This window comes from Amia ocellicauda, chromosome 11 (assembly GCF_036373705.1).
Source record: "Amia ocellicauda isolate fAmiCal2 chromosome 11, fAmiCal2.hap1, whole genome shotgun sequence".
In the NCBI taxonomy this organism is placed as follows: Eukaryota; Metazoa; Chordata; class Actinopteri; order Amiiformes; family Amiidae; genus Amia; species Amia ocellicauda.
Genome location: NC_089860.1, coordinates 33,243,570 through 33,269,982, shown reverse-complemented (window position 1 = coordinate 33,269,982; position 26,413 = coordinate 33,243,570). Strand labels below are relative to the sequence as shown.

The window sequence follows — 26,413 nt, the reverse complement described above, 5'->3', positions numbered from 1 at the left end:
AAATACAAGGGGACATCAGAGAGTGTTTAGGGGGCTAACTGTGACCCACCACTCTCTACAGGTCATGCACTCGACATCAGACAAACAGTTCAGTCGACAGCCAGGTCCAAACCATGATTGTGTAGAAGGACTGGCTCGTAACGCAATTGATTTCACTTGGACGTGGGTCAGCTGGAAAGAGCAACTCCAAGGGCAGTTCTGATGACACACAAGCGTTCCCCTCAATGGAAGGAAGTCACACTTTATACCACTCCAAGATGACAACTCCAACATAATACAACATTGAATGTGTATTAGAGCTCTCAACACCTAAAGGAAAGGAATTTATACACAGTTCCATGATGAATGCTAGCTGTTACAACATTTGATTATCTATGAATCTATTTGATAATCTAGTAGCTGCTGGTGATCAGTTGTAGTGCTAAAACAGGAAACTACACTAATCAATACACTATAGGATTCCAGAGCAAAAAAAACAGAACTAAAAATATTTGTACATATACTCTCATTCTCATTTTTACATATACTCCCAGACAGGGGAGTGTTGTTCTGGTTTGTTTTGTTATTGTACTTTAATATATAAAAATAAGTAATGTTTGCATGACATTAAAATGTTCTAAGCATATATACACACACATCCTGTTGGTCATTGTAAGTTGTACCTCCTATAGGGCTCTCAGGCCTGGGTTTGCAGGGTGATACACTTTGAGCATCGATACGTTTTCACCCATGCTTTAATCAATCGGTCATGTCCGATTTCATAGTCAGATGGATCGCGCTGGATGTAATTAATTTATTCCTCCCAGCAACAGTGTTGTTTTATTCCATTTACTAGAAATCAATCACTGTGGCTTTTTGCATTTCCACCCCATGCAGGTTCATTTTAGCAAGGGGCAGCCTCTGTTTTATAAATGGGGAATCTTCCCTCTTTCCATTTTGTTCACTTCAATGGCTGGTACGGTCTTACTTTTCTTTATTTACCTGGTAGAGATATATTACCATTTGATGAATTTGAGACACACCTTTGCTGGCAGAGTCTTTGTTATAAACGGCAAACCCTCTCTCTTATGAAGTGTACGGTCACGCAGAAAGCAGTGAAGAATTTTCACATTTTGCAGTTGACTTGTATGACACTAATGTACATTTTATTCCCCCGTTTAACCTTTTCGATCAGCAGTGGATCTTCCTGTGCACTATTTTTAAATCCGAGGTCTAGATAGATGCCTTCAGATTAGTACCGGACCGATAAACGGATCAAACACTGAACAAGCACAGCAAACAAACGGACGAGACCGAGCAGATTTTCCGTCAAAAGCCCCTGCCTCGCTGCTGGATTTAAAAGGGGTCATTGTGCAACAAATTACTGAGAAATAGTCAGAGATATGGACAATTGAAAACCGAGTCGATACGCTGACTTGTTATTACTCGACTTAGCTTATAGACAAGCTTTCAAGCCATTTGGCCTTAGTGTTTTTCTGTGGGATGGGGGTGCTTAAAAGACAATAACAAACCCCCTATCGATATAACAATGGAAACAATGGAAAGTTTCACACAAATTGGTGGCAGTGGAGTCTGTTAGAGCACCAGGATCAATGTTCTCCATTAAAGCTCTCAACTAATTAAAAGCGATGGTTGCAATAACAAAATGTCACCCAGGGTTAGAGACAGCTGGCATTTGAGGATTGCAGTACCGAGCATCAACCTGGGTTCAACATCACAATGTTTGTTTGCTTTTTTGAATGCCCTTCTGCTGTTCTTAAATATTAATAATATAATATAATGATACATGAGCAGCCTTGATAGTGATCTGGATCCTTGAGCGTGAGGCTGGACTTGACACAGAACCACACAGAAGGCTGATATTTCTATTTTTATATTCATTTTTGTATACATATATAAAGCTGGGCTGTGTGTCAATCTCTCAAGGGGAACCAAGGGCAGTTTAAGAAGCACAATTTAACATCCCCATGTTAAATTAGTCCACTGAGAATTCAAATCCAGGCAGAATAAACAAAACCAGCAACAGGACAAAATGTCTGCCAAATACATTACAAAAACATGACACAATGAGAAGAAAAAGATCTACATCTACGTGAACTTCATGCATAACCATGTTCCAAAGGTTTGAAAGCTGAGTTACTAGTCTGAAGGATTTTATAAGCCATACAACACTTACAACAAGTATCTTCACAGCTGTACCATCATGGAAAGATATCTGTGGATATAAATCACTCTGTACTGGAGTAATGCACAACCAACGAGCTTGTAACAATATGCTTGGGATCCCCAAATTGGATGAGGTGTAGTTTCCCCAATGCACTATATTAACTCAATGTTTATATTATATATAAACAAAATGAAACCTGGGCATTACATCTCACATGTCGTCATATGGCACGACATAAACAATGCCACTGAGGTGCGAATCTGCTTCCTATACAACACACCCTTTTGTTAAACAGTAATGCTGCGACTCACATGAAACAATAATGTAAAGACTGGTCAGATTAATCAACATATTAATAAATGCATGACAAGATTACCAGGAAACAAAACACAGTAACCATGAAAATTAACTGATTGTCACTGGCACCTTCTCTAGCTTTTTAATTTATAGGCATTAGCCACACACAAAGCAGAGAACCTTATTTGCATCTTTTTCATCCTCTACATTTTTAGTTTCCCAATTACAACCCACTGATGGGAAGGTGTCAATGTGCCGATGATACCGTGCTGAACATCATCATACAAAGGGAAAAAAAAACGAATACTGGTAAGTGCTGCCCTCTACTGCGATTAAACACAACACACTGTAAACCTTCACCAAGTTAAATGTGATGCCAGTTCAACCTCCTTCCCGCCGAACAGATCAGGCCGCTGTCAGAGAGCAGACCAAAGAGAGAACTCAGATCGAGGTCAGCATTCGTACAGTTTATTAAAATCTGCTTCCTTTGGTTTATCCATCAACGTACAGCGAATCAACAACACGGTACAGGAAATGTGCATTTACTTTAATAATCACTGAACTGATAGACTGTTTGGCAACGATTGCAAAATGCAAACTTCTTCAGGTTTGAAATCAATAAACCTTCAGTAAACCAAACTGGAGACCTGGAATCAACATCCGTGTCTTGTATAAAAGGAGACTTGTTAGTGCTACACTACCCACTGTGGGGAGTTTGTTTTACACCCCATTTACACAACACAGGGATAACCTTCCCAACAGCTTATACCCTGTATGGAGTATCATAATTAAGAATAATTTCCCCCAGTTTTCACTTACCCCCCAAAATAACTATAGTGTCGGTTTTCAACAAGATTAGGTGTATTTTTAAAAGGTAGTATTCCTAGCACCAATATCTTGGTGAGGTAGATCAATAATAGTCTTCAGTATAAAATAAACAGGAGACAAATTAAGACCAGCTGAACATGCAACAAAAAAATGCTTATTAATCCAAGACACACACACAAAAAAACTATTCTAAAATCAGTTTTACAACATCATAAATTCAACAAAGTATTTTACAGCTGGTTGTTTTATATATAAAATTCTGGTCTAAAAGTCCAGACTTTTAACAGTCTAATTAACAGTCCAATTTAATGCTAGAATATCTTCCTGAGGAGATGGAAAGGGCATCGTCTGGAGGAGAAACGCAGACACAACCGGGTCAAATAAAAGTGATCTTGTCTCGTATGACCCGAGAGTTTGTAACACAAACTTGCTTCCAAACCTCTCCCTCTTCCTTCCTGACGATGCAGATTGCAGGGAGGGGAGGTCAGACTGGAGCTGGAGATAAAAAGATGTTGAAAAGCACGGCGAAGAGGAAGAAGACGATGTAGCCCACTATGCAGACCCAGAACTTGGGGTCTTTGAGGAGTTTCTGGTTGTAGTTGCTGAAGAACACGTAGCCCACCGTCATTCCAGCCACGCCGCCCCCGATGTGAGCCACGAAGGACACCTGCAAGATGCGAGGGGAAAATGAGACATCTCCTCCATCTGAAAGAGTCATTACTGCAGCTTCCTGGTTGATAAAGAGACTTCCCATCCCCCCATGATTTTGACATCACAATACAATTTGCCTACACATCCAGTGTGCCTATTCAACAACTGTGTGTAAGAGTTTTTCAGTTGTGTGGGGAGAGGGGTGGCTCTAATCGTTTTCCTCCAGAGTGAATTGCACTCCTCGTCTTCTGAAAATAACACTTAACGTTTAAAAGGGCACCTCCAGCAAAGTAGATATGCAGATATGGGACACAGAATGAATTGATCAGTCAGTTTATGTAAACAGAGTTGTGAAATTGGTGCCAGAATGGGATAAAGTGCGTCAGGTTCAGAGCCGGTGCAAATATCTTTCAAAACTGATATTTTCCAACTGCACACATTCTTCAAGGTTAGGATTGAGTAAAGAGAAACATCAGATGCTTACCTGAATGCACTAAAGCTGCAATAGTGTAGGACAGTAGCAGAGAGCGAACCGAGAAGACCGCAGATTAAAGGGATAGCTTTTTCATTTCGGAAAAAGGAAGAGAAGGTCACACAGGGGATGACTACCAGGAGAAGAAGAAAAGCAGCATTGGAGGAAATACAAAGTCAGTTTTTAGGAAAGCAGTGGTCAGAGGAGGCTCACTATGGTTGCGTTTTTTCTCATGCATTTAGGCACAGGTGCCTTAATCGGAATGTGACTCATATTCAACATGACACGCCCGTCAGACAGGAAGGGTTCGAGCAAATACACACTGCGCTACGAGCCCCGTGCGAGTTAAATCCCAGGGCTGACCTTACATGAAAAGCATCCTTCAGCGAAAGCAGCGTGCGTATAAACGAGTTCTCCTGGAAGCTGTGGTTGTTCATGTGCGGACACGTTTCTGCGAGATGGCAGCAGCACAAACACAAGAGCCCCAGGAGTGCGACCAAACAGGTTCTGCCTGCCCCTCCCTGCCAAATCTTTCCCTTTGTGTGTACTTTTTCCCCAAAACTTTATTTGCATTTCAAGTGGGCATAGGGGGGAAGGCAGAAAAATGGCTGAAGCGAGAGGGATTGGGAATGCGTGTCAGTGGGGTAGAGTTCAGGGTGTCGGCAGGGGGACGTCTGCTAGCGAGTCCGTGTCATAGCGGTCGTTCCATCCGTACACAACGACAGCGCATTGGCTTCAAACCGTAGAGCTGTCAGATATACTAACCAGCTTTGTGGTTCTGCAAAACTGCCATCTGTCTGCTATTCAACGCCTCGCTGTGTTAAAACTTGCATTCATCTCCGTCACTACACACAAGGACATGAACTTCTTCAACAGATGTCCAAGGATAGTAAATCTGACTCTTCTCGGGTATATTCTGTGGTGTTCTTACCGCAAGTCCGGCCTCGTGAACCACAAATCTCCTGTACAGAGCGAATCCCACATCTGTCCCCACTGGAATACAAATGGAACATCGACAGGAGAGAGATTACGACTTTAGTCAAAGTAAATAAAATAAATAAATGAAATACACTAGTGTTTTTCACATCATTTTTCACTCTGCTTTAATACCATTAGTTGTAATGCCTCATCTTACTTAAGATAAAAGTAAATTCTCAATTTACTTACTTTCCTAATAGTCATTTTGTTTTTCACACTGGGGGCACGACAGAATAACCCACAACCTAATACAGCCTTTTTCATGTCAACAAAACTGAGTCATTAGAAGTGCTTTAGACTCTGAGGCAGAGCTGACAGACGCATCAAGTCGCAGGTAATTTCCTTGCAGTTTCGTAACATCCTTCATTAACAATAAAAGGACTGTGGCTTGTGCTTCATCGCTGGGATAAGGAGACAAGCTTTCACAAACACACAGGTTTAAAGATGAGGCTTTTCATTTCATGTCACACCCCGTTTATGCATTGATATGCATACAAATAATATTGTAATGAAACAAGCTTTTAAGTCATCTGAAAGATAACATAACAAAACCAAAGCTTTTTATAAATGCAGGTTTCAATAAAAAAACTAAAATAGTACGGCATTTTAAACACACATACCGATGAGAACAATTGCTGAAATTCTGAAAATTCCAAGCAGCGGAATCATCTCCCTGAAATTCTGGAATAGAAATAATGGCAACACACGTCAGTAACAATTGTCATTTCATCAGGACTACAAACAGCACACAACCATCCCAGTTACCAGACTGTTAGCTTGCAAATAATGGTCTTAACCCCAATTGTCATCAAATAGAAAACATATTTGACTCCTACATTCATAACCAGAAATAAAACAGACTTACCACAACAGCATTCATAAAGTACCCCCCCATGAGGGCGTACACACCGCCTGATGCCCCTACGAGGGCATTTAAGGGGTCAAAGATGGAGCTGGCAAGTGAACCTGTGTGAAAAAGAATGAAGAAATAGGGAATTTTAATGCTTCACTAAAAAGAAAAACCACACGAGATGATAATGCATGTGCTGCGGAAATGCAAAAGAGACGGGATGACAGGGTTACGATTACCGGGGATAATCAGAATAGAATAATGAATCGAGATAAGTGGGTACATTAGCATGTTTGAAAGGGATCGGCAATGAAGAGTAGTGTGTGAGATATTAAGCGTTTCCCAGATTGAATTCCCTGTGTGAATTCAGAGACAGTGGCTTAGGAGGGAAGGGAATCGCCGGTAATGGAGGAATTACCGGTGGTGGGTTGGATTTGGAGTGGAAGCCATGTCATCAGCTCCCCTTGTTATTGATTAAGTAAGAAGTTGTCCCTTAATGAGTATACTATTATTATTAATAACAACCACCACCCTGAACAGCACCCACAGGAAGCGCCAGGGTTCGATCCGCACCTGCGATGACTCCCGAGAGGTACACCATGCCCACTTCGAAGCCCTTGTGGACGAGCTCCAGAGGGATGCCCAGCAACAGCTGCATGATCAGATTGCCCACAATGTGCTCCACCCTGTCAAGACAAGACACACCACATCTCAAACACGGATGTCTTTGGAGGGTGGAGAGGGAGAAGCTGTTGGTTTGTTATTGTGGACTGATAATACAGGAATGGTTTCCAAAACTGATTCAGGATTGTAATGTCATGTTGACCAGTATGGGTTTTAAACTAAATTATTAGGTTGGGCGAGACACACAGGACTGCCGGTTTGCCCGCTGGATTATTCAGCTACAGCCTGGATGCATTTTACAATTGTCTTCTCCAGCCAAAATAAAACAAAAACAATCAAGCCCAGGGGTGGCAACCACATCATGCTTTCAGGAAACAAGAGTTTATTTTGAATCTTCCGAAGGGGAAATGTTTGTTTACATAGTATCCGTTTAAACCCGGACAAATGTCATTTAACTACATGGCCTTACCCAGCGTGGACAAACATGTACGAGACGAAGCGCCAGGCCTCCTTTCTCATATCCGGCCGGTAGGTCAGCGGACTGTTCCAGATGCCCACGCCGAGGGTGATCCACTGCTTTTGGGGCTTCCAAACAGCATAGTAGATAAACACGGCCAGCTGTGAGGACAAGGAGTGAGTCTGTGACTTAAACATCATCATCATAATGAATTTGGCCGATGCCTTTGTCCCCAGGTGACCCATATTGAAGAAGGAACTCGGGAGGCAGTAAATGTTTACACCACCTGATCTTAATTCAGCTCATTTAACTGGAATCTTCTCTGTTCTCTCTAGGCTGCGTTAGACCGGGTTAAACAAGCTTTAAAAACATGTCATTCATCAATGAGTATGAGGCGATTCCCACTCAGCCAGAAAGGAGGCATTGTGTTGCATAACCACCTCCTGGGGGGTTTTCAGGCCTGATCACTTTTTTTATTAGGATTTATTTTAATGTCCCTTCAAGCGGTGATGATCAACCTGAAGTGGATCATCCTTAGTGTAGAATTGAGCACAAGGGCAGTGATGTTCAGACTGTACAATGCACTAGTTAGAGCTCATCTGGATACTGTGGACAGTTCTGGGCTCCACACTTCAAGAAAGATATTGCTGCTCTAGAGGCAGTTCAGAGGAGAGCAACCAGACTTATTCCAGGTCTGAAGGGAATGTCCTACTGAGAGACTGAGGACCCGAACCTTTTCACCCTGGAACAGAGGAGACTACGTGGGGACTTGATCCAAGTCTTCAAAATCATGAAAGGCATCGACCACATCAAACCAGAGGAGCTTTTCCAGATCAGCAGGGACGCACGCACCCGGGGACACAAATGGAAATTGGGCTTCAAGGCATTCAAGACAGAAAACAGGAGACACTTCTTCACACAGAGAGGCGTCACAATCTGAACAAACTCCCCAGCGATGTGGCTGAAGAGACAATATGGGAACATTCAGAAACAGACTGGATAGGATCCTTGATCACTTAGTTATTAATGGACACCAAACGAGCACGATGGGGCGAATGGCCTCCTCTCGATTGGACACTTTCTCATGTTCTTAAGTAAAACTGATTTGGACTAGAAAAATCACAAAAAGTAACATGGAGGGACATCCCACAAAAAAATACACACACAGGAATATATTTGTGGATAGATGTTGATGAGATCCACAAGAATCTGTCAATTTGCGATCTGTAGAGGATTTGAAGGAGTGAGAACGAGGAGTTATGAACACGCATGTGGGACTTGGGTTCTTGGATACGGTTACATATTTCAAATCACTAACTGAATGACCGTTTCCAGTGAAGGGTGTGAAAACTTTCAGGCACGACCAATAAACAGACTACTGGCCTGTGACTCAGGCGGTCACAGTATTCGATTCAAAGTTGACTTAAAATGGAAGAGAACTCACCTCCGCGATGCTGATGAGAATAATGAAAATGGGAGGGGGGAAGCAGTTGGCTCTTTCCAGATACCTCTCTCTGTGGTCTTCCGGAAGAATCCACTTGGAGACAGAGATGTGGAAGCGTTCGCACCACCCACACCCTGCATCGGTCTCTTCCTCGGGGTCCGTACGGGTCTTGGAATCCCTGGAATATCAGGGAAAATCACATCAGACAAGTTACATCGCCACGTGTGCAAATGACTTCTTTATTTTTCTCCCCAACTATTAGGGTTAAACATTTCCCCGGCACATTTATTATCAAGCGTTACCTAATGGTTAGCACTAGTTTCCTGTTTCCAGTCAGTGTATATTATTTGTAGCCACTGACCAAGTGAAGGTTGCATACCGATTTATTTAGCAGAAAGTATACCTGGAAAACTTGTGGTTTGCCGAGGAGAAACGCATCATGGGTGGCCTGAACAGATTATAGCAATGCTAAACTGATGGTCAGTACAGACAAACTAGTTCTGTTGTTTGAAAAAGTAGTTTTTATTTTACAGTACAATTTCACCAGTGACTTTGTCTTGTGGTCGTTCTAAACATCTCATTTCAGTCCCCTGCAGTTTTAAAGATATATTTTTCCTTGATCTAATTAGAAAGCACAGCAGCATAATATTGTCTTTGTTCTGTGTCCACTAATTTAGTGTGTGTAGGCAAATGTGTTAATGGGAAGCATGTGCGTTGATGGGTAAAATGGTCATGGACAATCAGGGAAAATTCGTGGAATTCTACATTCCCCAAAGCGTACGAACCCGACATCGTCCGCCTCGACCCGCTCTGCGTCTGGAGTAAATGGACTCCCTTCTTCTGGATCCATAGTTCCTGGGTTAATACTGGTCAATAAAAAACAAAAGCACATACTCTTACTTCAGTAACAATTGTGTTTTATTCTTCACTAGAATAAGTTTGCTTATGTGGGTGTACTGCTACAGCACGCTCCACTTGTGCATACGTGTTACTCTGTAAATCACAGCAGTCGTATTTGCTCCACAATTTATCAGAATTTGAACTATACCTCGAATAACCAAGAGAAAGTTCCTCTCCTCCCTAAATGTGTGTTATGCTGAGGTTTCTACATTGGCATACAAAAATAAAAGGTTAAATCTAAATATAGACAAGCAGCTTTGATGACAGAAGCACAATTTAGGATATATTTTACAAAGCAGGCATCTGAAAAAGGCATGAATCACACTCAGCATGAGTTCTGGGGATTTTGACAGAAAGCTCTTTTTTGGTTTTGAACAAAAAGAGAAGGAATAGAAATCTGAACTCTATTACATTGAATGTTAGATTTTTCCACTGTACTTTGTTGTGGAACATTATTATTATTGTTTTTACTAATTAGTATTCATCTGATGTTTCTTTAAATGTGCCCAATGAGTAACTAGATCCCCCCCAAAAAAGCTACCTTATCTTTTGGAAAAAAATGTTTTGCTCTCAGTTCCTTATATTTGATATCTTGAAACAACTTATATCTTGTTAATAAATAGATAAACTTACTAACAAAATGCCATACTCAGTCACAAAACAACATGGGTTTCCTTTAAATACATGAATGAACTCTAATACAAGACAGGAGCACAGCCAAAGCAAATACCACTCTGAAAAACAGTGTGTACTGTGCAATACCCGTTTCATCACAGACAATTACCCAAAACGGCCACCTTTCTGTAAAATGAAGTTTATCAGACCAGGGTGCATCAGTGGGAAATCCGGCGACTCCACACTTTTGAGCCTCTTTATCTTTATTCCCGGAGAGCAGAGGAGGGAGCGGAGACTTACCTTCAGTCCAGACGGCAGACTTTTACACATGCAATCCCATCCCTGTTCACTGCGTTTGCATCTGATAACAATGATTCAAATCATCCTGCTATCTGGGCAGGAACCTACACACACAGGAGGACCGCGTCAGGGCTGATACTTTTTTTCCTTCTTCCTGCCATCTTAATTATGGGTCCTGGCTGTTTTTTCCTTGCAGTTTCCTCCCCCTTCACACACAAACAGGCGACTGTTTGTTTAGCCTTCCCGAGTACAGCTACAGAGCCGTGCATTTCCCTTTGCACAGACACACACGGATTTATGATGAAGTCGCATTAATGAAGAAGTTATTTGGATGGAATACTTTTGTAAAAACCCGGCAAATGTCTGTTCCTCTTGTTTCTCCCGCGGAGTAACTTAAATAGACTGTTCTCTCTCTCTCTCATACACACAATCATACACACAATCATATATATATATATATATATATATATATATACATAGACATGTTTATAATGTCACTCGAGAATCAATACCCGCCGATAAAGCGCTTATTGATGCAATATTTATGGGTTTTTTGCATTTCATTTCAAGCGGCAGCCTCACCTGTTCCCCGCGGCTCTGAACAGCAGAAGACACACCTGTACACGTCACTCCCAGGAAGTGGAGAGGACACGCCCCCTCCCAGGTAGTCCTCTCTCCACACTTCAGCTGCTGCTCCAGGGCCACCCGCCACCAAGCCCAGAGAGGAGACCCGCCACCAAGCCCAGAGAGGAGACCCGCCACCAAGCCCAGAGAGGAGACCCGCCACCAAGCCCAGAGAGGAGACCCGCCACCAAGCCCAGCGAGGAGACCCGCCACCAAGCCCAGAGAGGAGACCCGCCACCAAGCCCAGCGAGGAGACCCGCCACCAAGCCCAGAGAGGAGACCCGCCACCAAGCCCAGAGAGGAGACCCGCCACCAAGCCCAGCGAGGAGACCCGCCACCAAGCCCAGAGAGGAGACCCGCCACCAAGCCCAGCGAGGAGACCCGCCACCAAGCCCAGCGAGGAGACCCGCCACCAAGCCCAGAGAGGAGACCCGCCACCAAGCCCAGAGAGGAGACCCGCCACCAAGCCCAGCGAGGAGACCCGCCGCCCAGAGAGGAGACCCGCCACCAAGCCCAGCGAGGAGACCCGCCACCAAGCCCAGCGAGGAGACCCGCCACCAAGCCCAGCGAGGAGACCCGCCACCAAGCCCAGCGAGGAGACCCGCCACCCACACAAAGTCAAGCGCCAGTCAACTCTTGCCCAACTCATGTAAAGACCAACAGTGCCATATAAACAAAACAAAATCTGATACTTTTCCAGAACAGACATGTGGAATTTGTCCGTAAACACTGTCCTGCAGCTCACACTCTGCACGCCCTCATACATCAACATGTACATAAGACAGGAGAGGGAAAGATTTTGCTTGCTTTGTAGACTTTAAAAAGGCATTTGACTCCATCTGGCACCCAGGACTCGACCTTAAAATCCTTCAGAGTGGCATAGGGGGCAGGGGGTCTGATGTCATTAGATCCACGTCCACACAGGGACCACATGCAGTGTGAAGATAAACAGCAGCCGAAGTGAGCTTTTTAACATCTATATTGTAAAACCTGGGACCTTGACCTCAATCTGGACAAAAGTCAAATGAAGACTTTCCCCAAAAATTCCACATTACAGGGGAAATTATACCAATTTAGGATAAACAACCACACACGGCAAGTTACTGCTATCTGGGCCTGTTCATCAGCTCTTCTGGGAACCTTAAATCACTGACCAAAAAAGCATGCAGGGCTGAGTCATAAAGAAAAGGATTTATGAGCTGAAAGCATCAGTAAAGATCTGGATTAAACTCTGGCAGTGCGATTGCGTATATCCTGTTGCACGGCAGCGAGGTCTGGGACCGCACTCCAAACTCTGACTGGAAAAAGGTCCAGTAGAAAAAATAATTTTGATTTTTATACAAACATCCTGAAGCTCCTCAGATACGCTGTAAAAAATGGATGACAAGGCGAACCCGGGTGATTCCCACGCTGTGTCTCAGTCCAAAGAGCCCTTAATTACTGGCTGCACTTGAAGCAGGGCGACCCAGACTCCTACCACCACAGCTCTCCCAAACATCTGGAGATCAACCGAGAAAGGGACTGAAATACAGACTATGTGAGCACTGCCTGGGGGTGAAGACCAGACAAACCTGGAGACACGCTTTGCCCCAGACGGTGTTGAATACAAACAGGACAGATGCTTTAGAAATCCCAGTCAGGTTCCCAATTTCTCAGCTACACAAAACAGAACAAATTAAAAATAGTTTGAGGGGAACAGAGACCGCTGACATTGCAGAAGAGGTAACAGCCACAACACGAGGGAAAATGTAGCCACAAATGCACACAGGTCTCCAAACTGTGCTCGAGTTTCTCCCCTTCCTTTGAACGTGTTGTATTAATTATTCTTGTAAATGTACAATCTGTATCCTACATATTGTTTTATATCGAATGTTACTTTTGTTTTGTAACAAATGCGGGCATGCCAATAAAGTGGTTGAATATACAGCTCTGGAAAAAAAATCAAAATCTGAATTTTTGTATGTGCAATATGGTGAAAGTGTCTCTCTTCAGCTGCTAAAGCTGCCTTTCAAAATCAACACTGAAAAGTATTCTAGTGGAATTCAGGAGACTTATTTGAATGTTGACCTTTTGGGACTGAAACCTGTGGAGACACCACTGACCCGTGGAACTAGGGGCACAAAGACCCTCAGAATCAAAACCAATTTGGAGCCTTTTCTGCAGAATTGCGAAGAATCTAATTTGCAACATGGAGTGAAGTGCATTATCGCAGCAGCAGCGGGGGTGAAGGACTATATGCACTCTAGTCCAAAGAACCGATTTGAGTAAAACTTCAAAACAAACCCTCTGAATTCAGACACCAGATGAATGTCTAAATAAACCAAATTGCTCTAAAAAGTGTTAGATACTGCTTTAATTAAATGACTTTACACACACAATTAGACAAAAACACACCAAGCTGTAGTTTTTAATGTATTTATTTTTTTTCGCTCAACTAAACCTGTTAACACTACACAATAAAAAGAAAATCTGTACAAAGAAAAGGTCGCTGTTTTTTGGTAAGATGTCCTCCAAAAGCCATCGATCGGTAGGTGTACATCGCTTCCATCAACCAAAGAAACTGCATCCACAATCCGATGTGATGGCATCGTCTGCTACAAAATGACAGCCTGTCCTCCCCCCCCAACTACCATATGCATCAAATATATATATGTACACACTACAATTCAAATAATTCCATTATCTAAAAACAAACTGGGGGAAAATAAAAATACTGCATCATTGAGACAGAAGGCATTGCTATGACATTGTGGTCCTTAAAGTTTGTTTGCATTGTTACAACTATACCTAAATGGCCTTTTTAAAACCCAGCTAGTCTTGGTTGGGGCTTTTAAACTTCAAGCTGCATTAATGCTGGCCTGAACAGAAAGCAGAGCATAACGTTTTAACTGAAGGTATACAAGGTAGTCTTGTTTACATTCGAGAGTATGATGTCATAGGGACATTTTCTTCAGACTCCAAAACAAAATAAGTCAGTGATACCGTAGCACTCGAGAGGAGTGAAAACCAATACTGTTGGAATGTACTTCACGGGCAGGTATAACACTTTTACCCGTGTAAATACATTCCAAACTACAACAAAATAAGTAGAAAAATGACATTCAATTAATGTAAAGTGTAAGAAAAACAAAATACAAACCGAAAAGAAAAAGCATACAAACGTATCCAAACTGGGTTCACAGCGGTTTCACAAACACTGAGGTTTGTCAGAAGGACCTGGTCCCTGCAAAAAGCCTCAAACAAAATCTGTACACATGAATCCGTCTCTGAAGCCAGTCGTTCCTCTCTCGCCTCGTCGTGCCGTTTCAAGATCGGACTCTCCACTGGGGTACATTCAAACTGTCCCTTCCATCGCAAGCCCACGGCCCCCGCAGCAGGGCTTCAACACCAGGCCCAGCTTTCCGTTTTTGGTTGCGTCACACGTCTTAAAAGGGCCTGTATGCACATTTAAGAATCAGTCCTTTCCCAACTTGTGATTCTGCAGTTTATGATAACATGTTAAACAATCCCCCCCCCTCCCCCCTCCCCCAATCTACACAAAAGCACAAGACCAGCCGTTTCCAGATCGTAGGAGAACAGAGCGACGTCGAGGTCTTGGGTCAGTATTCACCGAGAAGCAAGCGCTAAAAACCTGGTATATGCTTGAACCCTAAAGTTCAGATAAGTATTTCTACAGCATTAGAACAATCATTTAAAAGGATGAACTTCAATCTCGATATAGCGTGCGGTCCTCCCTTTCTTGGCCAGAGAAAGATCAAACAAAAACGAGGGGAAAACTGTACAAGTAACTGTAGTGCACTGAATTACAGAATCTGAAAAAGTATCTACATAAAAAAAAAAAAGACTATTTGCAGAGTAAAAGGAAGGGAAGAATCCACATCTTCAGGGTGACCTCCGACATAAAAAAGGCTGCAGCAAAACCAGTGAATTTGGCAGGTTATAGAGAAGAGTCACAGTAGCAAAAGTTCGAAGCCTTGGGGTGGGGGGGGATTCGCTCCCTCTCTCTCTCTCTCTCTCTCTCTCTCCAGTGAGCACTCTTTTAGTTTCCTTCTTTTTGGTAACATGGGCAGCAAATTTTTATCTTCCAGGAATTAAAAACGTGGATAAATCATGGCACCAGACAGTTTGCAAAAATAAACAAGAAAAAAAGAGGGGGGTGGGGGGGGAGAAGTACAGCAGCCATCTTGTCGAGGTGAGAGCCGGTACCTATCGACTGACGGGATCCTTCAAGAGACGTCTGCAAGAGAAGGAGAAATCGGATTAAATCGATGGCAGATGTAATCCGAGAGGGGAGGGGAACACTTAAGACATTTCAGTCTTTAACGTTAATGAATATACCCATACGGGACGTTTATACTTACAACTGGCCGGCCTCGCTCCGTATCGCCGCATGATCTGGTCTTGTGTGAATTTCACAAACGATTCATATTGTTCTGATTAAAAAGGAGAGAGAGGGTGAGAGTCAACTGTAGCATCTCAACACACATCCAGGGACAGCACAGACTACAACCGATCAGATCAAATCTGTCAAATGGCACCTAGATCTCTGTTGCCGCTATCGGGGCCGGACTCTCAGCCCATCTCTGCCGTGCGACAAACGGGGAGGATTGAAGCACGGGAGCCAGGGCCGCTAAATCAAAAGGACAGGATGGGATGGTGTACGAGGAGGAGGAGGCTGACCGTGTGCATCCTCGGCAAAAGCCGGCACGTTATGGAGGGGGGGGGGGCGAGACACGGATGTTAGTAGTTGCCGACGGAGCCAGAACCCCTTGCCATACCTGCGAGCTTCGAGTTTAAGATCTGCTCGTACTCTTCACGGATCTTCTCTTCGTGGTCTTTGAGGAGCCGTTCGCACAGGAATCCCACCTGCCGCAACGTGAACGAGGGCTGGTCCTTCTTAACCGAGGGGGCACCTGGGCACAAACAGCACACGGCACTCAGAGGTCGGATTTGGGTTACGGTCCCATTAGGGATGAACATCGAAGTCCATCTCATACTTAGTGAAATCCTCAGCAACACAAGGATTCACTTTGGGAACCCCTGGTTCATGTAAATACAGGTATTTATTGAAGGCCTCACAGGTCATGGTTATTAAGGTTTCTGCTGCCATCTACTGGGCTTTCCAGGGAACTCACTGAACTGGGATATTTCCTGCGGTCACATCCGGTTTCTTGCGAAAAAGATGTTGTGACATCATGAATTAGATTTTTACTAAATCCATAGGGTAGTAATTGTGTATTAATATGTACCTCTGGTTACATTTCTTTATGTAATATCAAATCACAGTAAAAATGTGACCTTTAAAAGGCTGCCACCGGATTCATCACAGCCCTGACTGTACTCTGAAACAGCGGAGGGGATTGGTTTAATTGGGTTTGTTTATTGGCCAATTATGGTGGGGCTGAAGGAGAGCAGGATGTACACAAACTCTGGACTATGTTAACATAGCGCTTTTCTGTAGTTAAGAGGGTATCTGGACTTGTGGAAGGAATCAGAGGGGATAAATATCCTGGCATAAGACAAATCTTTGCCCCCTTGTGCGTTATTAAATAAAACTGATCTCCTGCAAGAAAGGAAAAACTCTGGACAGGTTAAAAGTGGGAAAAGGAGGCTGTAGCCACTCCTAGGAAAACCTTAAAATCAGAAAATATGCCCTTTAATTTCCCCAACACAAAAACAAATGTAGCTTTATAGCAATGCCTTATAGTGGAAGCTGCACAGAGCACTACAACTCCACTTGCGCACAACATTGCGAGACAGCCGCCCAAATCACAGAACGGGAGCTTTCTTTGGGAGAGAAATCAGGGTGACGCTGCCAACACCCAGGGCTGTGAAACATCCCTTGGCAGGACCCCAGATGGGAATGTCAACTCCCATCAACGGAGCAACCACAGAATGAGTCCTAAAGCTCAACCTAACTAACACATCAGCTCCAAACACAGGGGTTGAAAGAATAAGCGTGTATTAGACATCAGCTACTCGCCAATTATGGATCATTCCCTTGTGTGAGGCTCAAACACGAGTCTTATAGCACGTGCTGAAAAACAAGGTTTCACTTATACGTAGGACTAATCAAGGGACGTGTATAAGCCTCCAGTCTTTCAGGCGGTGAATGAGAAGCAGGGGTTAGCCCTGCTGCACGTAGGCATCTCTCCCTCCGGGGTCTCACCTGGGGGGGAGCTGGGCGAGGGGAGCGCAGCGCTGTGAGAGGGTCCGTCGCCCGAGCTGCCGCCCTCGCTCTGGTTGAAGGACACCTCCAGCTGCCGTCTCCTCTGGTAGCGGGTGTACTCCTGCTTGATGTTCTGAAAGATCTGTTCTGTAAAAAGCAGAGAGAGAGAGAAGAGAGATGAGATCGAGGAGCCGGTGCCTGTTCTGCGCCGTCTCGGCCGTGCCCCGGCACTCCCCCACACGAGGCGAGCGTCCAGCAGCTCGGATTATAAATCACGCCAGCGTATCTGGAACAGCTCGAGGGCTGTCGGCGATAACTGATAGTTATTTACCTGGGAATCCATAGCGGAGGATTAAGAGAAGGGGGGATGCAATACCAGTACATGCAACTACAACACACTGGATATGATGTCCACGGAAAACTGCAGGGCGAACCTGTGCCATCATGTCAAAGCCACACTAAACTACACTCACCCACAGGACTAGCCTGCAGGTCTCATACAGACATGCTCTATCCAAACAGGTGACCTAAACAACGGTGTGGTTTACAGGTATTAACTGAAAATTATTTGATTTGTTGAAGCCGGCCATCCCTGCCTTTTAACTAGTATTCCTGCAAATCTGTAAGTGGAACCCTTGAGCCCCGAGAAGATGCCAGGCCGATGCCCAACCTCAACCGATCCAGCACTGCAATGCGGACTACTGTAACTCGGCACCATCGCGATACCTTCTTGTCCTGGAAGGTTCCCCCCCACCCCATTAGAGATGTCAATGGACACCACACAACCCCCCACCGCCCCCAGCCTGAATACTGCATCCTCTCACTCACTTCTGTTTTATCACATTTGCTATCAGGTGAGAGAAACCCAACACCAACTTAAATAATGCATGTCGAGAAAGCAACCACTCCCAGATAAAATCAGGATTTCAGCTGATAACAGGCTGAGGATGCTCCCAGAGTAGTGTGGAGGAAAGTGGGCCGTAGAGACACCAGCCAAGCAGAACGGACACTGAACACACAAGACGCAAACAAAGGCTGCTTCCTGCATCTATACAGCATCGCTCGGCAGTGCCAACCTGTCGGCAACTTTCAGGTCTTGGGGAATGCTGGGCTGATAAGTGCACCGTCCCTGCTTTTTACTGGAGAAGCAGGCCTGGCCGTCCCCCTCCCCTCACTGGAGCTGCCAGTGATGCCCGACACATACAAACCACCCGAGTCTAGCCACGCACAACATGGACCAGCTCTCCTGTGGCCGGACCACACATTCCATCTGTGACAGTACCAGCCAGGGCAGGCGGGGGAACAGTTAAGATGGTCTGAAACTGCGCTAAACAAACAAAAACTTGTCAAATGAGCTAAAAAATATACACATTATAGTGGCACAGTAATTAACGGGTTTCTCCCACCACCAGTGTATGTTGTGCCATTTTCTCTGGGCCAAATAAGAAATAAGTGGATTGCGGGGGGACTGCGCACCATTAGGATTTGAGGCAGATTCTTTCCAGCCTTTTAAACAGCTACAATATTGAGAAACGGCCAATTAAGTTATCTTTTTGGGCCGTGTAATGCCCCCTAATCCCACCTCCAAAGTGAGAAGTCTACCCGGTCGGTTTTGGCTGGGGGTTAATGCAACACGCTCCCAGGAACAGCGGCGAGGCGTTTCAGTGGACGTCCCTCCCCCGCGCACCACAGCCCTAGCAACAGGGTGACCTCCCAACGGTCCAACAGGAAGATCAATCACAGACTCTTCCACCGAGAGAGACTCGTGATGCAATGCTCCATGCAGAAGAGATTGGCAAGATAAAATCAGACTCCAGCCCCCTCCCCCTCTGAGAGAAAGCCTCACACTCATTTTCCCCCTGAGTGCTGAAGCAAAATGAGGGGAGTTTGGGACACTAAAGAGTTCAGGAAGTGTTTTGTACTGTAGATCAGGCAAGAGTTCACACAGGCAGAGAAAAGGACTGAACTGGAAATCCGTCAGTGCTGACTCAATCACTGTCAGTTTGCACAGTACAGCACACCGGCACTGGACTGAGGTTTTGGGTTTCAACAATTATTCATGATTAAATTTTCACTTGGTTCCCCCCCCCCCCCCCCCCCAATAAGTGGAAATTAAACCTATAACACCATTTGGATACGGCTGCATCTTCACATTAACTTGATGATCCCATATTTCGATGAACTAATCTTAAACGCAGTCGTCCGATTTTCCCTCGATTGTGACTCTTAAAGAAAGGAGGAAACTGCTAGACCATGAGGCATGATGTCATTTAGACAGCAAACCTAATAAGAGGAACAGACTGGTTTTTAAACTGCGTTACAGAAGCTGTAACTATATAGCTAGAATCCAAAATGTAACCATATGGAATAGTTGAGATGCCTTTAAATAGTTTTTTGTATCTTGCACAGTATTTTGCAATCGGGTTGCGAGGGAAGAGGTAGGAGTAATTCTGGCAGTCTTAAGCCAGAGGCAACAAACTCATCTGTCATTTTTGCACAAGCATGCCCCGACTGGAGTTGTGGGAATTCAGAATATTGGGCCAAAATGCAGAACGGGCATAAATCAAGGAGACCATTAATCTCTGGAACAATATACATTACACAGACCTATTAAAAGGATTTGTTTGTGTACAGGAAATTACACGCCTTTTTAAAAAATATGACGCATGTTCCAATTAGGTTGTTAGAAAATGGGGAGTTCTGGACATGTAGATTTAATTTTTAAAACTTCCTCCAATGTCAGATAAAGGGTTTTTAATAATATATCTCAGCTATCAGACACTGGATTTAAATCTAATGTGATGCTATAAACCACATGATGGAGCAACACCGCCATTAGGGCCGTGGGGGAGAAGCTCGCATCTGGAATTATTCAGTGCAGGGCGAGATCCTGGGGGTCTCACCTCCTGGGACGTACTCACAGACACACACACCTGAGAGCTGCGATCTCGGGTTACAGGGGGCTCCGCCAACTTACGCACATCTTAACTGCAACTAGTCTTTCACAGCCGGCATTTTCATTTGAACAAGAGGAAGAGAAATAAGGCCTGGCTCCTTTGCGATCGTAAACGAATCTAATTGGACAGGAAAGATACGGATCTCGTAGCATTTCAAGCACGTTGCAAGGCCACTATTGCAAGACATGATGAAGGACTTTCCAAACGCAATACAGAACCCCTGTACTGCGGTCAAGTCGCACAATAACTCGAATGTGTAAAAGGTGGTAAAAAGCCATCTTTCTTGCCAGGAACATCTCCATAGAAACCGAAGCAATGTAATCTGCTGCTACACAAACCTCTCCTCGTTTCAGTTCTGGTATTACTTTCCAACTCATGATCAGTTTGCTTTCAATTTGGATTTTAAAACTAGTAGCAACACTCCCCTGCCAAGCACACCTCGGTGTAGAGACTGAAAAACATGCACACAATGCACAAAGGGGGTTTACACAATAAGCTCAATACATAAGAATATAAATATACCCCGAGGTTCATACCAGCAGAGAAATACAAATGACCTCAAACCTGAACACATCAAAACGAGTGCGTCACATTTTCCCCGGGAACCTGACTGTTGAGCAGCCAGAAAAGGAGGACGTACTGGTACCAGCAAGAAACCTCAGTCCAGTACGTGACTTCTGCGGGAAACTGCAAGGGCACTGGTGCTACGAAATCTACTGCAACCCTTTCCCTAAAGCCAGGCCTCCACCTATCGGGCGAGTTACCCGTGCCACTGCTTGAAGCACAACAAGCACAAAGCACCGGCCCGGCTACAGGAAGCGATCACACATGCATTCACAGAAGTGCACCAAAGGAAATGCAACGTTGCATCCTTCCGCTGGAGAACGAAAGAAAAGCCTACATATGATCATAGAGAGCTAATTCTGCCTGCTTGTGCGAAATCCTATCTAGGCAGTTTTGATTGCTTACTCTCCAGGCCTGAGCGTGGCGAACAGACACCGTTTAAATACAAAAAAAGCAATACAACCTGCCAAAAACAAACATTAGTGACCATCCATTTCCGACTTCATATAAAGCTCATATCGTTGCATTTTATAGGCCAATATAGCCATGTAACTGCCATGGGTATTTATGCCAAACATGTTTCAACACAATTAACAACCATCCCTCCCAGCGGATGACAAGATCTAGGGGGACCACTGGCCATAATAGACAATCGGATAATGGACTATAAAGATGTTGGTGTGGGGGGGGGGGGGGGGGGATGCAAGGAAGGAGGTGAATTTATAAGCAGATGTTTCATGGTCTTATTGCTTGAATCCTACTGCTTTGCAAAACTCACATTTTCTTTTGTTTTGAAGAATAAGGGGAGGGTTTGACAATTATGCTACACAGCGTTGAGCAGACCTTATCACCAGTACTTATGGATACTGAAAAATTACAAAACATCACAAGAGCTTGGTTTGTAATCCGTCACCTGATTATAAATAAAATTGCATCAACAAACAGAGTTTATGTACAAATGTACCAATTTAAATTTCTAAAATCTGAAATGCATCAACCTTCTTACCAAAAAAATGCCTAAACATTTAATTCAGCCTAATCATAATTGGATAAGCATTATTCTGTCCAATAAAGACTCTGTGGGGAATTTGCCTCAAGTAGGGCATCCAAACTCATCTTTGAATTCCTACCACTCACCCCCCATTGACTACCATTGGCAAACAAGCCAGTATATTTGCAGATGTTTTGACCTCCCCCTTCTCCCGAACAAGACTGTGAAGTGGTTGCCATTGCTACATGGTTAAATATGTCGAGGAGTGGCCATTGAGTCCCACAGAGCCGATATAGTACCCCTGTGGGACTGACACAAATATTTATTGCGCCGATGCTGAACAGCCACAGAAACGCAGTAAACTGGATAGCAGCAGAGGAGCGGGACGAACTCAAACATCAGCAGATCACGAGTCAAGTCGAGTCCTAGGGGTTTATAAACTCGGGGTCCAAATAAGAGAACCCCAAAACTGAACTGACTTTGCCACCCAAAACTCAAGACACACCAGAGCCTTAACGAGTTGTCCGTCTTACATTCGTTAAAATCCCTCCTGCAAGATTAGCCTTATATCAAAACTGACTATTAGGAACGGGTGACCGTTTTTAAAAGAATCTCTCTGTGATGCGAGGAGCTCTTATTCACACTAAAGCAGGCCCCGCACCCTCCTTTTCTTCCTCTTAAAGTCCTTTAACACTAATTGCCAACCCTTACTGCGGTGGCTGGCTAACATGCTAATTCAGAAATCCATCAGTGCTAAATTAAAGCAGATGTCTCTTCGCCAATAGTGGCCTTTTCACCACAGAGAAGACGAACTGCGAGGCCATGGTTTGTGCATTCAAACCCCACACTCGCCGCTTATCGGCACGTCGTTACAGCCCTCACTGACTAAGACAGCATCCGAGTCCAGAGAATTCCAACACACATGGCACTAGGGCAGAAGAATCTAAAAAGTTATTTATAATTCCAATAATATTTATTTCAGTCTGCTGGATAATGACTAGAATAAAACTCTGAATGACAGTTTTGGCTCTGGCAGTTGCCTCTCTCGGACTATAGTGAATCCTTCTTCAGTTCTAGTCAATGTAAGTTAAAGACTATCCTGATTTAAGATAACAAAATGGTGTATAGAAAAACTAAAATGTCCCTGGGATTCAGACTGGGGTGGGTGAAGTCCCTGAGGAATCAGTCCTGCCAATAAGTCTTTTGCACATTTATTCTCCAGGAACTCTTCCGCAAGATTCAGGTAATTATCTCCAGCAGCTCCGGCCCCAGTGGACTCCCATCCGTCCAATTCTCACAGGAGGCTGCTTTTCATAGCGCGTGGGCAATGGGGCTGAGAGAGACACCATCTGAATCATGGACGGCGAGAATTAACTAAACAAGCTCCTAAATCAAGCAAATGTCAGCGTGTCTGGAAAGATAGAGCAGTGCACAGTTTAGCCAGAGAGGACATCAGCTGCAGATGAGCTACAGTCAAGTGGAAGTGACAAGACACAACAGCCCAAGGACTGAGCACAAGATCAGCTACTCAGCGTCATATTGATCGCCCACTGTGACCCCACCACCCTGCAGACGGGCTGGACAATCGTTTAGATTTTTAAAACACGGTAGTTGGGCACCCTTTATTGTAATCCTTTGTAAACTGTACACATATATATATATATATGTGTACAGTTTACAAAGGATTATATATATAAATAAAAAGAACGTAACAAAAGAAATCAGCTTATTAAAAAGCAGCAACAATGCATGCTTTTGTGCAATGACAAAACCGCCCTCGATGCCAGACTATTCTCTCCCACGAATTGGCTCTTCTTCCCTCAAACTGAATCGCATTGTGCGCCTCCAATGCACGGCACAGAAAGGCCGGAATTTAAAGTGCGACATTCTTCAAGTGCAGGAAGAAGCGGCTGAAACAGAGCCGCTTCTCCACCCCACCCCCACCGGCCTCCATTAGCACCCACAGCAGACGCGCAGGGCCGGCTGGAGTCGCGGCTGGACGCCGTGCAGAAGGAGAGGCTCGTTTGCGAGACGAAAAAGCGCTTTCCGAGGCGGCCGATCAAAGCCAGGCGCGGAGATTCGAGAACGGACGCGGCTCTATTGATCTGTACCGAGGCGGACTGAAGGGCGGCATTCATCCAGGAGGAGGAGGGGGGGCAAAAAAAAATGGTTTCGATTGCACAAATGCCCGTCTCGGACCAGTTTCATTTTGGAGCATGCTTTGTGAAGTTTGCACCCCGCCCCCCCCCCCAAAAAAAAAAAAACACTAACCCGAACAAAGGCCGCCGGGGTGGAGAAGTTTCGATTCGAGCAGCACGGGAAACTCTTAATGGTGCAAATCAGGGTCGACTTCCAGACGCCAATGCAAGAGCCCGAACCCCAGCATCGCACCTCCTGGTCGGGGCAAAACGACAGCGATGCGGGCTAGTCTTACCCTGGAGCAGCTCAGAAAAACACCCACAATGCACCCCGGCGAGCCAGACGGTTCGGGAGCAGAGTCCAGTCGGGGACGGACGGGTACAATCTCCCTCCAAGGGGCGAGCAGAGATAGTCCGTTAACAGAAGCTGCGCGTCCAGCGTTGCGACCCCCCCACTCCACTCTACTCTACTCTCTCTCTACTCCACCCTTACTCCCCTCCCCCCCGACCACCACCACCCCAGCCAGATACAAGTCACTTTACGGTCCGTACGTTCACATGTAAATAAACAGGTTTGCGTCTTACCCGGAGTCAGCCGGTGCTCCCCCCCCATCGGCTGGGGCGACATCGAGTGCTGGGGGCTCTCCGTGGCCCCGCGGAGGCTGCAGCGCTGCGGGGACGGGGTGCCCGGAGTGCCCGGCAGCGGGTTGCACCTCCGCCGCTTCGGGGACTGGGGGCTGAGCAGGGCCTCGAACTCCATCGAGCGCTTCAACGTGGCTCCGCACGCCATGACTGCCGCGATGAACAAGGGGGGAGCGACGCGCAGGGATCGGCACCGAAAAGCGGAGGGTAAGAGCCACGACCACCTGAGGGGGGGAAGAAATGAGCCAAACTCCCCTCCGTCCGCCTTCCCTTTGCTGCCGACAATGGCGTCTCCGGCCGGGTTGAGCTGCCAACTGCCGAGCCTCTCACCAAAATTGACGACGTCACAATGGAGGACCGAGCCACTTCCGAGCCAAGGGGGGACCAGGAGCGTAAAAGGAAGTTCATGTAGTTGTATTTGTCTCCAGGCGTGAGGTGCTGCTTTTCCACCACAAATTGAAAAGGTGTATGTGGACGGAGAAATACTAATATTAAAAATAATCCCTCTCAGAACGAGTGTTGAAATGGGTGGAATGAGTGCGCACCCCCCTGGAGGAAGTGCTGTTGTTCACGGTCAAACTCAAACTGTAACTCTGGAGGCTGAAACGGATTTAAATAGAGCCAGGTTTACTTAGCGAGGTGTGAAGTGCATTGTGCGCGAATTGGGACATTGTGTCAAATCCACATCTCTTCACGGGGCTTTCAAATCGTATGACCTGTGTTTATTTTAGCGAGATCGTCATGTCGGGGGGGGGGGGGGATGTCAACTCATCTGAACCCACTTGTCCCTGCTGGCGCTGGGAGCTTGAATCGTTAGTATAGCAGAGACAACAACATAACGCACACAAATGCCACTATAAAAAATATGTACATTTACATGAAAATGGATAGGCCTATACATTGTTATTAATATGAGAAATTGTACAGCCTAGGATATCAATAAGAAATGAATTAATTAATTAATTAATTAATTAATTAATTGAGAAGTACAGCTACATCACTGATGCGATATAGGTGTTAATATATTAAAACTCAAGTTTAATTACGTATTTTCTCCAGTACAGTAGATCCATTTAGGTCACTGGTTGAGTCCAGTTAAACTTTTATTTTCTTAACAAGGGAACAATATAATGAAATGACGTCTATGAGAATTTGTGCATGTGCGTTTCTGTAAGAGTACCACAGCCCCACATGTTTAAATGGGTCTTTGTGATGCATGTCAAAGGCATGCCAGACGAAAGAGTGGGCTGAATGAATGGAGCTTCCCCCCCAGACCATGAGTTTTTCAAATGGGCGATCCTCTCTCTCTCTCCCTCTCTCCCTCCCCTGATTGATGGGGGTAGGATGTATTTGCGGCAGGGAGTTTTTCTTTAGAAAGCAGGGCTGTCTGTGGACTCGCCAAGTACTTTCTCTTACTCACAGGGTCATATATAACTGTTTTGTCTGATGTGTTGTGCTCTGTGTCTATTAAAGGGAGAGGAAAAAAAACCAAAGGTTAACAAGATGCCAGGTTTCATGCTGTAAACAGGTTAATGACTCGGCCTGGTTGTTGGCAGAGCAATATGCAACTTATGACTGCATGGAGGGGGAAAATATGCTTTTAATAATAATAATAATAATAATAATAATAATAATAATGTGTTCAACCTTGAGAAACATCAACATTTGTACTGACAGAGGAAGAACAGAACACACAATCAAAAAGCTACTCATCCATTTCTGCTCTTCAAAAGGTCTAAAGCAAT

General features: G+C 44.8%; 2 protein-coding genes across 4 annotated transcripts; both read right to left on the bottom strand.

The window, feature by feature from the left end:
- Positions 1-2,916: 2,916 nt before the first annotated feature.
- rhbdl2 (rhomboid, veinlet-like 2 (Drosophila)) lies at positions 2,917-11,231 on the bottom strand. Of its 3 annotated transcripts, XM_066717548.1 has the most exons (10): positions 11,166-11,183; positions 10,584-10,687; positions 9,554-9,634; positions 8,769-8,946; positions 7,337-7,485; positions 6,817-6,929; positions 6,259-6,359; positions 6,014-6,074; positions 5,347-5,408; positions 2,917-3,959 (listed from the first exon to the last, which is right to left on the bottom strand). In XM_066717548.1, the coding sequence occupies exons 3-10, from the start codon at positions 9,616-9,618 to the stop codon at positions 3,777-3,779; spliced, it is 912 nt and encodes a 303-aa protein (XP_066573645.1). In that variant the 5' UTR covers positions 9,619-9,634; positions 10,584-10,687; positions 11,166-11,183; the 3' UTR covers positions 2,917-3,776. The 3 variants fall into 3 exon arrangements, with proteins under 3 accessions (XP_066573645.1, XP_066573646.1, XP_066573644.1); XM_066717549.1 differs by lacking the exon at positions 10,584-10,687 and having other exon boundaries at positions 11,166-11,231; XM_066717547.1 differs by lacking the exon at positions 11,166-11,183 and having other exon boundaries at positions 10,584-10,948.
- A 2,377-nt stretch (positions 11,232-13,608) lies between these two features.
- akirin1 (akirin 1) lies at positions 13,609-25,238 on the bottom strand. The gene is made up of 5 exons (XM_066717545.1): positions 24,612-25,238; positions 17,377-17,523; positions 15,986-16,120; positions 15,569-15,640; positions 13,609-15,444 (listed from the first exon to the last, which is right to left on the bottom strand). The coding sequence occupies exons 1-5, from the start codon at positions 24,814-24,816 to the stop codon at positions 15,434-15,436; spliced, it is 570 nt and encodes a 189-aa protein (XP_066573642.1). The 5' UTR covers positions 24,817-25,238; the 3' UTR covers positions 13,609-15,433.
- Between the last annotated feature and the right edge of the window lie 1,175 nt (positions 25,239-26,413).

Excerpts from the sequence above, each read along its gene's own strand:
- akirin1 (XM_066717545.1), bottom strand. The coding sequence starts at position 24,816 with ATGGCGTGCGGAGCCACGTTGAAGCGCTCGATGGAGTTCGAGGCCCTG. Across the intron at positions 17,524-24,611 it reads GGAGCACCGGCTGACTCCGG|AACAGATCTTTCAGAACATC; the intron begins GTAAGACGCAAA and ends TGCTTTTTACAG. Across the intron at positions 16,121-17,376 it reads CTCGCCCAGCTCCCCCCCAG|GTGCCCCCTCGGTTAAGAAG; the intron begins GTGAGACCCCGG and ends GTTTGTGCCCAG.
- rhbdl2 (XM_066717549.1), bottom strand. The coding sequence starts at position 9,618 with ATGGATCCAGAAGAAGGGAGTCCATTTACTCCAGACGCAGAGCGGGTC. Across the intron at positions 8,947-9,553 it reads GTCGAGGCGGACGATGTCGG|GGATTCCAAGACCCGTACGG; the intron begins GTTCGTACGCTT and ends CTGATATTCCAG. Across the intron at positions 6,930-7,336 it reads TACATGTTTGTCCACGCTGG|GGTGGAGCACATTGTGGGCA; the intron begins GTAAGGCCATGT and ends TTGTCTTGACAG.